This window comes from Sylvia atricapilla, chromosome 23 (genome assembly GCF_009819655.1).
Source record: "Sylvia atricapilla isolate bSylAtr1 chromosome 23, bSylAtr1.pri, whole genome shotgun sequence".
NCBI classification, from domain to species: Eukaryota; Metazoa; Chordata; class Aves; order Passeriformes; family Sylviidae; genus Sylvia; species Sylvia atricapilla.
In genome coordinates, this window is record NC_089162.1 from 6,288,385 (window position 1) to 6,302,335 (window position 13,951).

Below are 13,951 nucleotides of genomic sequence, written 5' to 3' on the forward strand. Positions count from 1 at the left end.
CCAGAGCCTCACCGCCCACATAGGGAAGAATTTCTTTCACATGTCCCATCTAACCCTGCCCACTGGCACTGGAGGCCATTCCCTCTTGTCTTCCCAATCCATCCCTTCTCCAAAGTCCGTCTCCAGCTCTCCTGGAGCCCCTTGAGGCGCTGCAAGGGGCTCTAAGCTCTCCCTGGAGCTTCCCCTCTCCAGGCTGAACACCCGCAGCGGCGTGCGGAGCAGAGGGGCTCCATCCCCCTGAGCATCCCCGCGCCTTCCTCTGGGGGGATCTGGGAGCCGCCGGGGCCGGGCCGTGCTGGCCGCGCCCCCGCCGCTGCCCGCGCCCCCCGGCCCGCAGGCGCCGCCCCCGCCCCGCCCGCCCGCTCCCCTTTGTGCTGCAGCCCCGCTCGGCGCTCCGCTCCGCTCCCCCGGCACCGCCCGGAGCCGCGGGGCCAGCCCGGCTCTGCCCGGCTCCGCCCGGCCAGCGCAGGTGGGTCCGGCCGCCGAGGGCTCTGGGGGGCCGGCGGGGGGGAAGGACGGACCCGGGGGCTCGGGGGGCTCGGGGTGCCCGCCCGGGGGTCCTTTCCCCGTTCCGGGGTGCGGTACCGAGCGCAGCCCGCTCCCGCCGGGGAGGGACCCGCCCCGCTGCCCCGGGGCATCGCCCGTGCCCCGAGCCGCCCCATCCCGGCCCCGGCGGTTGCCGTGGCGACGCCGGGTACCGCGATTTCCCTTCCCCACCGTTGCCCTGGTTACCAGCCCCCCGAGCCGGGGACGATGCCCCGACGGAGCCGCCGCAGGGCGCCGCGGGGACACCCGGAGCGCGGCCGGAGCTCCGCGGGCTGGCCGGGCTGTGCGGAGCCGGGGATCGCGGGGAGCGGGGGCGTCCCGGGGAGCCGGGGGATCCCTCTCTGGCAGCCCTCGGCAGCGCTCGGGCTCCTGCTGCTCAGTACTGTAGTAACGCCGTGCGTAAACAGCCGAGCGCCTCATCCCGGGAAGGCGTACGGAGGAAGGGAAGAGCGCGTCTCTCGGGGTGTGTAATTAATGCTTCCAAAGGAACGGCTTTTGGAGTCCGTGTGGTGGAACTCGGATCTTGCAGGGACGTTTCTGTGGGAGGGAAAGTGACAGGTGGTTTGTGTGGATGTGAAGGAGCAGCGTGAAGGAGCAGCCTCTCGGGGAAAGCCGTGCGTGGATTAGAACGGAGCGCCCATTTTGGCAAGCCCACGGCGCTCCCAGATGCTGCTGGGTCCCGCTGGGATCTTCAGTCCCGCTGGGTGGTTTTGCTCCCAGTTGGAAGCAAAGGCACACCCGGAGAGTCCCTGCTCGTGCACGGCTGGACCGCGGTTCCGAGGCGGAGAGAATGGAAAGCTGCCAGCATGAAGCGCCATGGCTGCCAAGCCAGGCCACCTGTTAGAGCGGGTTTGGGACCTGCTGGAGGATATGCTGTGCCTGCAAGGTGTGAGTCTGCCCGCACCTTCCTCCCAGCAGCCTCACGGCTCACGCTCACCTGGAAATTTTATCTGCTTTGTCTCAACGTCCCTGTTCAGGTAAAACATGGTGTGGAGCCACGGCTTGGCCAGGGGTGGAGGACGCTCCCTGGCACAGCGAAGCAGCAGCTCTGCGTGCAGCTGTTCCCCCGTGTTTGCCTTCCAGGCTGTTTGTGTGTTTGCAAGGTGTAAAGAGGCTGCTGAGCTCTGCAGCTGCTGTGTCCCCGAGCAGGGACAAGGCACCTTTGGCACTGGCAGCATGGAGCTGTCCTGTCCTGTCCTGTCCTGTGCCACCTGCCCATCACTCTGTGCCTGGGGCAGTGTTGGTGGGGACCACAGCCGTGCTCCTGGGGACTGCTGGCTCCCTCGTGCTCATGGTGGTCGCAGCTGATGGTGACAGCAGAGGAGAGAAGGGAGAAAATGTCTGCTCTGATGTGCTGCGGAGCGTGGCAGCGCTGTGGTGCCCAGCAGGCTCAGGAGCCTCAACCAGCTCCTCGCACGCTGCTCTCTCAGGGTGTTCTGGGGTACTCTCACCACCAGGATCCTCCAGGGAACATCTCCTTTGTGGGATTCTCGTGGCTGATGCCCCTGCAGAGCCCGGGCTCATTCAGCTGGTGTGTGGCCAAACAAGGGTGTGGTGGGAGGATGGGATGGTCCAGGCAGCTGCACGCTCAGGTTTACAGCCCCTGGTTATCTGGTAGTCAAATAAGGAGGGATCAGGAGCGGCAGACTCCCGTGGGAGGTGCTGGTGGTGTTTACTGCCTGCTGGAGCCCGGGCTGGGCTCTCTGGCCAGGCGGCCTTTAGCTCTGCAGGGCCTGCACTGGAGGTTTGCCCCGGTGAAGGACTGGCCTCGCTGCCTCATTGGGGTGTCACTGGGGGGCTGGGGTCTGTGCTGAGCCACACGTGGCCGGGCAGTGCTGGCTGAGGCTCCTCGATGTTTTAGGGTCAGTTCCATGGGGCTGGAAGAAGCCCTGCGGGAGGCAAGTGGAATTCTGGAGTCCAGGTGAGGGCTGGAGTGCTCAGAGACACCCCAACCCAGCCAAAGAGACAATGAGACTGTAGCAAAGCCAGGTCTGTGTCTCCCATCCAGTCAGCCCCTGAAGCAGCACCGGATTTGGGAAGGGCCATCCATACCAGGATGGCGAGGGCTGGAAATCTCCTCTCCTCTCTCATTTAGAAGCACGAGGCACAACAACAGGCACATTAATAGCCAGATTGATGCTGACGTGGCAGAAGAGCACATCTATGCAGAGCTGGAAATGTCCATTCACACATGCTCTTAAACGCCCCGGGCAACGGAGCGCTGCTGTCACGGTCTGGGGGGCTTTGCACAGAAACCAGAGATTTTAACTAGGTCTGATCTTCAGGAGATGCCCTGAGGACTCCTGACGGAAGGCGGAGGCTGCCTGGAATTGCGCTGTGATGGCTGAGACTTGACAGGGCAGATCTACGCAAAACAATGGAAGGGAAAAGGGGACTGGGAGATCCAGCAGCATTAGAGATTCACCTGCCTTGCTCCGGCAGGATTTGCTGTGCTGCAGAGAGCTGAGCCAGGCAGGGGAGACTGGGTCTGTCTGCCCGGATTTGCCCACTCCTCTCCCTCACCCGGGCTCCATGCACGCACACACACCAAGCCAGTGGTGTGGCAATGGGCAAGGAGGGATTATCCAGGAGGAAGAGGCTCAGGAGGAGCTGTGGCCTTGCTCTGCATGGAGGGAGTGTTGGCTGTGTGCGTGGCAGGGCGGCGGCAGCGCTGTGAATCATCCAGCGGCTGGCGTGGGTGCAGGTGGCTCCCAGCTCCTGGTGCCAGGGTGGCCCTGCCACTGTCACTTCACCTTGGTGTCACCTCTGGCTGTGCTGGGCAGCAGGAGCTGACCCTCACCATGGGGCAGGTCCAGCCCTGGGTTAATCCCCCAGCCCACTCTCATCCACATCCTCCCAGAGAACAGCAAACTCCGTGTACTTCCTCACTCTGTGTCGCTGCTTCCTCCCCTCCTGAGCCTCTCACAAATTCCTCCTCCTGTGGAGACAGGGATGGCGGGCAGATATCTGGTTTGTCTCATCAAGCAGCAGGTTGAGCTGGGATGAGAGGAAAGGGGAGTTCTGGACGCTGCTGCTCGGCTCCCGTGCCGCTCCGCCTCTCTCTGTGTTTTTCCGGACCTCGCAGTTTTAACAGGAAACCCCCGTGTTTTGGTTCACGTCACGGACATTGCCACTGCCCGCGGTGGTGGCTCCAAACTTTGTGTCACCAATGGGGAGAGAACAGGAAGAGATTTGAGCTGTGGGACGTGGCAGCTGCTGGATTTCCTCTCCTTTCCTGTGCCAAGGCACAGCTGGATTCAGCAAGGGGGAAGGCAGGAGCAGGAGAACGGCAAACCCTCGGCAGCGCTCGCTCTTCTCACTTTATTTCAGCTTCAGGAAGAAGTGGGTGGGCCAGCTTGGAGCAACCCAAACCAAAAAAACCTGTGGCTCTTTGCGAGGCATATGCTCCCTTGGAGGAAAGCTGGGCTGGTTTGCACTGAGAGCTCCGTGTTTGCCTTTGGAGCAGGGACACTGCCAACCCCGGCGGCTCACTCGTGCAGAGATAAGTTCGAGCGCGCGGAAGTGTGTGAATTCTAGGAATTGAGACAGAAAAACAAAGAGCATATGTGTGCTGCGTGCTTGGCTCGGCCCAGCGGTGAACTCTGCCGCGCTACGTGCGAGGAGCCAAACGCTGAGCAAAGGGTTGGAGGGTGTGTGAGTGTGTGTGTGTGGCTGGGCAGGGCCCAGTGCCACGTGCAGGGGCTCAGGGCAGGGAATAATGCGAAATTCCCTGAGAGGGAATGAGCCGGCAGCAGGCAAACAGCGGCAAAACAGTGAAAACCCGATGAATGATTTGTTTGAGAAATACGGGAGCCAATTAATATTGATCACGGCACGAGAGCATGAGCTGGGTCACAGCCCTTGTGCACGCACAGAGCCCTCGCAGGGGTGAAATGACTGATTCTGCAGCCTCGTGGTGAAGGGATAAAGAACGCGAGAGAAAAGGACGCGTGCAGCTCGAAGTGACTGTGTCACCAGCTGCGCGTTCTTTGTGGGCGCTTCTAAACCGGCTAATTACCCCGAAATCTGCGCCTCAGCAAACGAGCGGGTTTGTCTGAGCCCCGCTCGGCTGCACAATGGCCCAGCAGCTGCAGAGGAGGGGAATGAAACCCTCCAGTGATGGGGTAAACACATCGAATTGCAGAATGGCAGATCGTGGCGGGGATGGGAGTTCCCTGCGGTGCCGCTCGCTGTGATGGACGAGGCGGGCGCTGGGAATGTCGCTGGGGCCGGCTGCTCCGTGGGTGCAGTGGGGACAGCAGTGGGGACAGCAGTCAGGACTGGCTCCCAGGGACAGCAGTGGGGACAGCAGTCAGGACTGGCTCCCAGGGCCAGCCCTGGGCAAGGACGCGGAGCCGAGCGCTGCGGGGGCCGGCACTGGTGGGCACGGCTGAGCCTGTCCGTGCCTGCCAGCCCTGGGAGCGTGGAGCACAGCCTGCAGAAGGGGCCGTGGCAGGGTCTGGGGGGACCTCGGTGTCCCTGGGAGCCGGCCTGGGGCGGCTGAGCCTCCCCCGTGGCTGCCCGCGGGGGTGGGCTGGGATGGAGGCTGCTTCGGAATCAGGTCAGGCTCTGGAGGGGCTGAATAGCGGCACGCCGGGCTCTGCATCCATCAGCGAGCTGAATTCCTGCTGTGCCGAGGGCCCCTTCCTTATCGGCACTAATCCAGCGCAGCAGCTGCAGCAGCTCCGTGGCACTCGGCGCTATCAGGGCTCCCGATAACCCGCCTCCCCCTGGGCTCCCGGTCACCCCCCTTCCCCTGCCGAACCCTCTCCGTGCTCCCGGCCATGTATGGCCACCCAGCCCGGCGCCGGGGCACGGCGTGACCCCCCGGCACCGCTGACACCGACAGGCAGACAGAGCCTGCGGGGACAGGGCGGCAGCAGCCAGCCTGCCACCAACCCCCTCGGAGGTGCTGCACCAGCCAAGCCCTCTCCTCCCGGCACGAGGTGTCCCCCCGCGCCAGCCGGCAGGACGGGGAGCATCTCTCCCGTGTCCCCTGGGGGCTGCAGGAGGGATGCTGGCGGCGGGTCGTGGGTAGCGATGCGCTCCTGGCAGAGCAGCGCTGCCGGGTCGGTCCCAAACGCACTTGGGGATTTGGGGATTTGTCCCCCTGCCCGAGCTGGCAGGGAGCGTCACAGGCCGGCCACAGCGCCCTGACACCCGGGGAGAAAGGGCCGCGCTCCCGGGGAAGGGCCAGGGCCAGGCTCCGCTGGGAGGGGACGCCAAGATTATTTCTGGTCTCTCCTTGCTGCTGCGGGGAGCCCGGAGGGCAAGAGTGTCTCTGAGCTCACGTCCCACCAGGGCCACTGGCCTCATTGCGGGAGTGTAATTGCTACGCTAATTGGGACAAATCATCATCAGGGGCCGGGCCGGGGGCTGATGGCCTGACCCGGGCCGTGCCGTGCTGAGAGGAGCCCTGGGATGCTCGAAACCAATGAAGTTCGAAGAGCAGATGTAGAAAGAGCAAACTAAAATTGTTCTTCTTGCCTCTTCTTCCGTGGGGTCGCTTAAATCTTCTTGAGAAAGTTTTTAATTGGAAGGCACCACATTAAAAAAAATGATGCCAAGTGCGAATGGAGTCTGTCCCAGTTTAGGAGGCTGGGAATATTCAGCAAACTGGTTATGTCAGCTTCTCCCAAAGACAGCGGGATTTAGGCTGGAGCGTTTTAGCAAACTAGGGTAACTGTAAACCCAGCCTCTTCTTTTCATTATTTTTTTGTCTCTGTGGAGGTTTAGGTTGAATATGATGAAAAGGTTCATCCCCCAGAGGGTTCAGGCACTGCCCAGGCTCCCCAGGGAATGGGCACGGCCCCGAGGCTGCCAGAGCTCCGGGAGCCTTTGGACAGCGCTGCCAGGGATGCCCAGGGGGGATTGTTGGGGTGTTGGCCCCATTGCCTGCAGAGCACACTTGAGACTGCCCTGAGATTTGTGCCAAGTGGAAATGGTGGAAAATACATCACAGAACCCTAAAAAAAAAAAAAAAAAAAAAGCCTTTCTGGCTGCTCAAACCGCTCCCTTCCTGCCTCTGAACTGCTGGGCTGGGCACAGCGATGGCACCGGGTGCCCTGGGTGTTTCCTAGCCTGGCTCCTTCTCCCACGGCATGGGCTGGCCCTGCCTGCCCACAGCGGCAGCCACGGGCTGTGTGTAGCTCCCCCGTGCTCCCTCCCTGAGGCATCTGGGTGCTGACGGCCTCCTCTCCTCTCCCCTCTCTCACAGCGGCCATGGAGGCAGCGCTCATCTTCCTGTGCTCCCTGCTGGTACCAGCGGCCGTGGCAGACGGTAGGTGCCCGCTGCTTCCCACACAGCTCGGGAGCAGGCTGGGGAACCCCGGGGAGCAGCCTCCACCCGGACCCGCGGGGCTGGAGAGGGGTGTGGGGCAGCAGCCGTGAGAGCCCCAGAGTTTGTGGGGAGCTGCCAGGGCTCAGCCCACTCCCCTCACAGCCCCTCGTCTGCTCGTTTCCAGTGGCCACCCAGGAGAAGGAGGAGGAGGATCCCTTTAACTATGGTGAGTGAGGATGGCTGAGGAGGGTGTGGGTGTGCCATGGCCCTGCCCTGGAGCCAGCAGGAACGAGCCCTGTGTCTCCCCATCCCAGATTACCAGAGCCTGAGGATCGGGGGGCTGGTGTTCGCCGTGGTCCTGTTCACCGTGGGCATTCTCCTCATCCTCAGTAAGCTGCGGTGTGGTGGGTGCTGGGCTGGCAGCCTGGGGCACCAGGGGCTGTTCCCGTGCTGGGGGGCACTGGGAAAGGCCTCATCCCATTCCCCTTGGGCCAGGCTCACCGAGTTTCTCTCCCCTTGCAGGCAGGAGGTGCAGGTGCAGTTTCAAGCAGAAGCCCAGGTGAGTGAGGGCACCTGGTGGGGAATATCCCCCTTGGAAACCCCCTCTGCTCCGATCCTCCCCGATCCTCTCACAGCCGGCAGAGGGGCCGCGCTCTGGGCGTCCCTTTGGGGTGCCCGAAAGCGGGGGATCAGCTCTGCCTGCTCCCAGCGCACCTTCCCGGCCATCCCACCGCCCAGGCACAGCCCCCGGTGCCCTCACCGTGCTCCTCTCCCCGCAGGGCTCCCGGGGACGAGGAGGCTCAGGCGGAGAACCTGATCACCTCGAACGGTAAGGTCACTGCTGGGCTCACCGTGCCAGCGCCCCGTGTCACACAGACACAAACCCCTCTGCTCTTCCCTTCGCAGCGACGGCGGCACAGAAAGCAGAGAACTGAGCAGGAGCCGATGCTGTGAGTGCCAGGCCGGGCTGGGGGGGGGCATCGGCACGGGAGGGACAGCTGGGGCTGTGTGTGGGGGTGGCTGCGGGGCTCTGAGCAGACCGGTGGGACTGGGCAGCTCTCCATTCCTGGGATGGGGTGGGGGCGAGCGCTGGGGTCTGCAGCAAGGAAACTCAGCACTGACAAGGTCCTGAGTGTCCACAGGCAGCCCAGCAGGAAAAGGAAGCATCTGTCCGGATTTTCCCGTGTGTTACACTTCCTTTTCGGGTGCTCCTCCACCCGCGAGTGGTTTTGGGTTTAGGGTGTGGACCCCTTGCGGTGTCTCTCCAACCTCCTGGGCTGTGCCCTGGTTTAGAGGGGGGAAAGCTGGAGCCCGTGCAGGCAGTTTGTGCTGCTGGGGTACAACGCCAGTGTGGGCAGAGCCTGACCCCTGCTCTGCCCCCCTCGCAGACCCAGAGACCCGAGGACAGACGCTGGGAGCGCCCGTGCCCGCGGCCTGTGAGGAAACTGAAAGCCCAGCAGCAGGTCCCTCTCAGGAGGCGCGGAGCCACCGTGTCCGTGTCCCCCCGGTTCTCCGTCTCCTAACCCGACTAAACTCCGCTCACCGTCCTCTCTGCCTCCCGTGGTGTGTAATGTTGCTGTGAGATGATCATTACCTCTAGGGCTAGTTGTTGCTGATGTTGTAATCGTGACTTTCTCTTCACCTTTCTCGTGCTGTGCGTGTGATTCGGGCTCTGCAGGACTGGCAGGCTGCTGCCCTTTGGGCTGCCCTCCAAGCCTGGGAACAGGAGTGTGGGCTGTGGGGCCGAGACCCCCGTCCCCTGCCCAGTGCCAGCAGCACAGCCACCCTGGCTTTGGGCAGGGCTTGGGGACCTGCAGTGCCCTGGGGACCTGCCCAGCCTTTTCAGGGCCACCCGTCCCCATTTCAGCAATAACCCCCTGCGTGCCCCCAGCCTAAAACCAGCCATGGTGGGGGGTGAGTCAGGCAGGGACATCCCATGGCTCAGCCCCCCTCGCTGGGGTCACTGGGGTGCTGGATTCCAGGCTGAAGGGAGCTCTCCCGCCTCTCCTGCTCGGCACTCCCCATTTCTGTCCCTGGTTAAACCTGTGGGACGCTGCTTTGAGTGTGAGGCAAGGCTGTGGTGGCAGAGAAGCCCGTGAGGTCCCCAGCACGGTGACACTGTGGAGGAGGGCAGCAGCACAGCACAAACCAGCTCCTGCCCACGAGCCACAGCTGGGTGGGTGTCACAGGCAGAGGGCTGAAGAGAAGCAGAGATCCTGTCTGTGCCTGTTTCTGGCAGGGAAAGGGCAGTGGCGTCTCCTCCTGGTGCTCCCTGCCCCTCCTGATGCCTTGTCACTCCCTGTGCCACCGGTGTCACTGCTGTGTGTTGTCCCATGGCGGTTCCGTGTCACCCCCGGTGCCAGCTGTCCCTTCTCCCCATGGAGCAGCAGCGAGTGGCACTGAGCGATCCTCGGGGCTTTTGCACACCTGAGCTTTCACTGTGACAACGTGCTGAGCCCAGAGATCATCGTCACCCTGTGTCCTCTCCTGGGCCAGAGGCAAACCCGTGAGTTTTGGCTCTTCCCCAAGTCCATGGGCAGGCAAAACCTTGGCTGGGGCTGGGGACTGGGGTGGTGGCAGCAGTGGGGGGGTCCCAGGGCTTCTCTGGAACACCTCAGGGTGCCATCCCCACACCGGGAAGAGGGTCTTGTCCTCCAGGATGGTTTCGAGAGGAGTTTCTGCTGTATCCATCCCGCTGTGGTGGCCCAGCCTCCAGCGTGGGCTGTGTCCCTGCATGCTTGGCGTCACTTGGTGGCACCGGGAAGCTCTGTCCCATCTGTGCCAGGCAGAGGGACCGTGTCTCTCGTGTTGTGTCCCTTCCCTCCGTCCTGGCTGTTGCGGAGAGCTCCTGGGCAGAGCAGACCCCCGAGTGTCACGGTGTGTGTCCCGTCGGAGTGCCCGTGCTGTCCCTAGTGTGCCGTCGGTGTTACCACGAAACAAAGAGCTCCCTGTGGTGTGTAAAATGGCCCAACCCTGACTGTTGTAAAATAAACTGAGCTATTGTGTCTCCTTTTAAATAGGCGAGTGTGCTGGAGGGCTGGTGTGCTCCGTGCTGTGACCTAAGGGGAAAGGAATAAAATCTCGTTTCTATCGGTGCCTGCCTGCGTTGTCTCGAGGGCCGTTCCCAGGGCACCCGGCAGCTCCCCACGCCGTCCCTTTGTCGGGGCCAGGGGAGCGGGGGAGCGCCCTGGGCAGCACAGCCGGCCTCTGTGCCGGCCGAGCCCCCTCCTGCTCCCTCCTGCAGCTCAGCAAGAGCCAGAGCCCGTGGGAAGGGAGCGCGGGGGCGCGGCCACGGGCACTTTTGTCCCTCGGCTTTTTGGGAGCCGCGGTGTGGGGCTGCTGGCGCGCCGCTCCGGCGGCTGCTGAGCGCTGCCAGGGCACAGGGACGGCGGTGACAGCAGAGCCACCGTGACGGCCCCACGCTGCACCCTCCCGGGGCTTGGCCGCAGCCCGTGGCCCCGGGGCCGGGCCGCCGAGGGCTCCGGTGTCCGCGCTCCTCAGCGCTGCCAGGGCAGCGTCCCCCGGGCCCCGCTGTCCCCTTCCCCGGCCAGCCCCGCGTCCATCGGCCCGTGCTCGTGACTGCCGCCGGCCGATGGCGAGATTAGAGCAGAGCGGATTGCACAGCCTTCCCGGCAGCCGGCCCCGCGGGGCCCGGGGCTGGCACGGCCCGGGGAGGGGGCAGCATCCCGGTGCCCACCGCCCGCTGCCGGCGGGATGCGCCGCGGGCACGGCCGTGCCACGGAGCTGCTGCTGCGGCCCGGAATGGCGCGGTGCTGGGCAGAGCCGGCCGAGGGACACCACCCTCGGTGCCAGGCTGGCAGGACGGGGCGTGCTGCCTCTCCAGCAAAAGGCAGTCACAGCCTGTGTGGGAGCCCAGCCCCGGGCTCGCCACCGCCGCGGGAGGTGAAGCCCGGGGGGCTGACAATGGCGAGGAGAGGGAGCGCTGGGACAAGGACACGCAGCTCGGGGTGCCCTGCCCTCCCCGGCGGCTGGCACGGTGGGTGCTGCCCCTGCCCTTGCCTCTCCCCCCTCTTCCCCAAAGGCGGGCGGGAGCGCTGTGCCTCCCCTCGTGACTGCGATAAACATTACACCGAGGCCATTAATGTTTAATGAGGTTTGTCTCCCAATTAATGCGCCTTCCCGTGGGTGCCCACTCGCAGAGCGAGGCGCCCGCAGGACGACACGCCGAAGCCATGGGTGACGGTAAGGACAGACACTTCCCCGGGGACATCTCCGTGCCAGGAGCAGCGCTGGTCCCTCCCACAGCAGAGGAAGCTCTGGCTGAGGATTTGGGGTGGGCAGACGTGGGGATGGATCCTCAGAGCTCCGCAGCCCTGTGGCACATCGGGGCCGGCTGGTGTTGGGCTTCTTGGGGCGATTTCTCCTTCCAGACCGCTCCCTGCAGAGGGCTGTGCAGTCAGGTAAGGTGGCTGCAGAGGTGACACGGGGACCAGCTCGCTGTCGTGGAGTTTTGGGGTGTGTCTGGTGCGAGGTGTGAGCCTCGGGGGTTGGTTCAGTGCCCTGAGGGGACAGAGCCATTGCTGGAGTCTGCCCTTCCCGAGGGCGGTGGAGCTGGGTCCCTGCAGCTTCACCTGGAGCTCGGAGGCTCCCGAGCATCCTGCAAATGCAGCCTGCAAGAGCATCCCGTGAATTTACCACGGATGTGAAACCTCCTGGGGTGAGACCAGGAGTTTCCTGACTCAGCCGAGTGCCAAGGAAGTCACAGCACTCTCACTTGCAGTCCTCGATCCTGGTCTCTCCCGTTTCACATTGTGAGGACGTGGCTTTCACTGGAATTTCTCGTTTTTTCAGGCCAAGTGCCCGAGCAGGGCCAGGACAGGTTCAGCTACGGTGAGTGTGTGGCCCTGCAGGCCGGGGGCAGCGGGCAGGGGTCGGGCAGCCCCCTGCACTCTGCCGTGGGCTCTGTGCTGCGGGCTGGGGCTGGGCTGAGCCCTCCTGGCTCTCCTCCTCCCCAGACTATGACACCATCCGCAACGGGGGACTGATCTTCGCCGTCGTGGCTTTTGTCATCGGGCTCCTCATCATCCTCAGTAAGTGCCTGGGTGGGCCGGATCCCCCTGGGCGCTGCTCTCAGGGGACGGGCTGGGGGTCACCAACGCTGCCCCCACAGCACCGCGGTGGGCACAGCCTGCCCCCGGGGCGGCCTGGGAACTTTCCATCCAGGCACGCTCCCAGCACAGGGCGAGTTGGGAAGGAGACCACGTAAATATTTAGTGTTTCCCTGCCAGCGCCAGGGCTTCAGAGGGAAGGTCACTCCTTAAAAATAGCAGAGAAAACTCTGACATTTGCAGAGAGAGGAACCAGCAGTCCCTGAGCCCTCGAACCTCGGCAGCTCCCTGGCTGACCCAATGCTAAGTGTGACCCTGGCTGGGTGTTCTGGCACCACTTCGTGCGGGGTCGGTGTAGTCACAGCTGCTCCAGGACGGTGCCCGCCAATTTTTGGGAGAAAACCATGGAAACCATCAGCATTTGCAGTGAGGGGGCAGCTGGAGCAGGAGCCTGTGGCTGGGCAGTGCCGGGGCTGTGGGGTGGCTGTGATGGGTGTGAGAGGCTCGGCCTCAGTCGCTGCTCTCGCCCTCAGGCCAGCGGTTCCACTGCAGAGGGAGGAAGAAGAGGAGGTGGGTATTGCACGGTGCCTGTTCCAGTCCTGCCGGCTGACAGCGCCAGCGTCCAGCCCACGTCCCCCCTTCTCTCAGCCACATTACCCAGCCTAACTCTTCTCCCTTTGCTTTTTGCTCCACAGACAAGGGAACGAGGACGAGCTGTAGGTGCAGGTAGGAGGCTGCAGCTCCTGTAGGCTCCCTGTGCTGGGCAGGGATGCTTTGGGGTACTCCTGCTTCAGGGAAACACTTCTGGGGGGTCTGTCCCAGGAGGCGAGGGGCTGGGACACGCTGGCCATGTCACCCTCTCTCTCTCCAGTTCCAGAGCTGCAATGCCACTGCGGAGGCAGAGCTCCAGCCCAAGCCCAGGAGTCCTGGCCAGCGGCCACCCCTCACCCCGCTCCAGTGGATCCATTACCCCGCAAGGCCAGAACGCAAATTACCCTCGTGCTTTCGCCTCTCTTAGACCCAGCAAGAGTTTCTTGGCTAATAAAGTTCAGGTTCCTTGAGGTTAAACAGTGTGCCCGAGGCGTTTGAATCGCCCACTCTCCTGGCCCGGCGCCAATGGCTTTTCTGCCCTGCAGGCGTCTTCCACCACAGACCCAGGAGAGGTTCCCGCAGGCTCCTCCGCAGCCCGAGGCACAGCCGCCTCCACCTCGGGTTTGCTCCGGAGGTTTCTTCTCCCAGCCGCACGTCCCGGATCCTGCGGCACTCGCCTTTCCCTTGGGATGCCCAGGAAGGCGCTGGGGCTCTTTGTGTGTTCGTGTCTGGCTGGGATGGGTTAATTGTCTCCCTGGCAGCTGGGAAGGTGTTGGGAACACTCCAGGTCTGGCTCCTGCTGCTCTCCCTTCAATACCCCCATCAGCAGCACCTCGGGGTGGGCAGGACCCCGGCAGGGGACTCGGCCAGGACAGCCCCAAACCGACCAAAGAGATGTCCCAGGCCAGGGGACACCTGCTCAGGTACAGAAGGAAAGGGAAAGGAGGCGAAAGAGGGATGTTCGTGAGTTACAACATCCTGACTTCCCGGGAACGGGGCTGGGCATCACCTGGGATGGCAACTGAGGAATTTCAGCCTTCTGGATTTCTTCTCTTCCCCTTTTCTTGTGCTCACGCTCCCTCTGCTTTCGCTTTATAAACTGCCTTTATCTTGACCCACGCCTTTGGGGGATTTTCCCTCTTTTTAATCCCTCCCTGCCCTGCTGGGAGCTCAGTGGGCAACTGGTGTGCAGCCAAGGTCACCCCGGCACAGCCCCAGAGCGCCAGCCAGGCGTCCTTCTCGGCCAGGAACGGGGCTGGGATGGAGCACGGAGCTCTTTGTGAGCTCTCGACCGCTCTCGGCTTCGGATCCAGCCAGAAACGCCTCTTTCAAAAAAACAAAAGAGCGAAACTCTCCGGCAATTGGGCCGTGAGTGAGGAGGGAGGTTCGCTCTGCGCGCCGAGAGCTGGCCCGACACAGACACCTAGTGACGGGAGGGCACAGGGCCGCCTGTCCCCCACCCTGC

At 63.5% G+C, this 13,951-nt stretch overlaps 2 protein-coding genes across 3 annotated transcripts; both read left to right on the forward strand.

The window, feature by feature from the left end:
- Positions 1-427: 427 nt before the first annotated feature.
- FXYD6 (FXYD domain containing ion transport regulator 6) lies at positions 428-9,916 on the forward strand. The gene is made up of 8 exons (XM_066334990.1): positions 428-469; positions 6,764-6,826; positions 7,011-7,052; positions 7,141-7,215; positions 7,349-7,385; positions 7,606-7,655; positions 7,733-7,776; positions 8,215-9,916. The coding sequence occupies exons 2-7, from the start codon at positions 6,769-6,771 to the stop codon at positions 7,759-7,761; spliced, it is 291 nt and encodes a 96-aa protein (XP_066191087.1). The 5' UTR covers positions 428-469; positions 6,764-6,768; the 3' UTR covers positions 7,762-7,776; positions 8,215-9,916.
- A 772-nt stretch (positions 9,917-10,688) lies between these two features.
- FXYD2 (FXYD domain containing ion transport regulator 2) lies at positions 10,689-12,963 on the forward strand. 2 transcript variants are annotated; one of them, XM_066334992.1, is made up of 5 exons: positions 10,689-10,823; positions 11,639-11,677; positions 11,803-11,877; positions 12,429-12,465; positions 12,591-12,963. In XM_066334992.1, exons 1-5 carry the CDS (start codon positions 10,751-10,753, stop codon positions 12,613-12,615), a joined length of 249 nt encoding a protein of 82 aa, XP_066191089.1. In that variant the 5' UTR covers positions 10,689-10,750; the 3' UTR covers positions 12,616-12,963. The 2 variants fall into 2 exon arrangements, with proteins under 2 accessions (XP_066191089.1, XP_066191088.1); XM_066334991.1 differs by lacking the exon at positions 10,689-10,823 and adding an exon at positions 10,903-11,029.
- Positions 12,964-13,951: the final 988 nt, after the last annotated feature.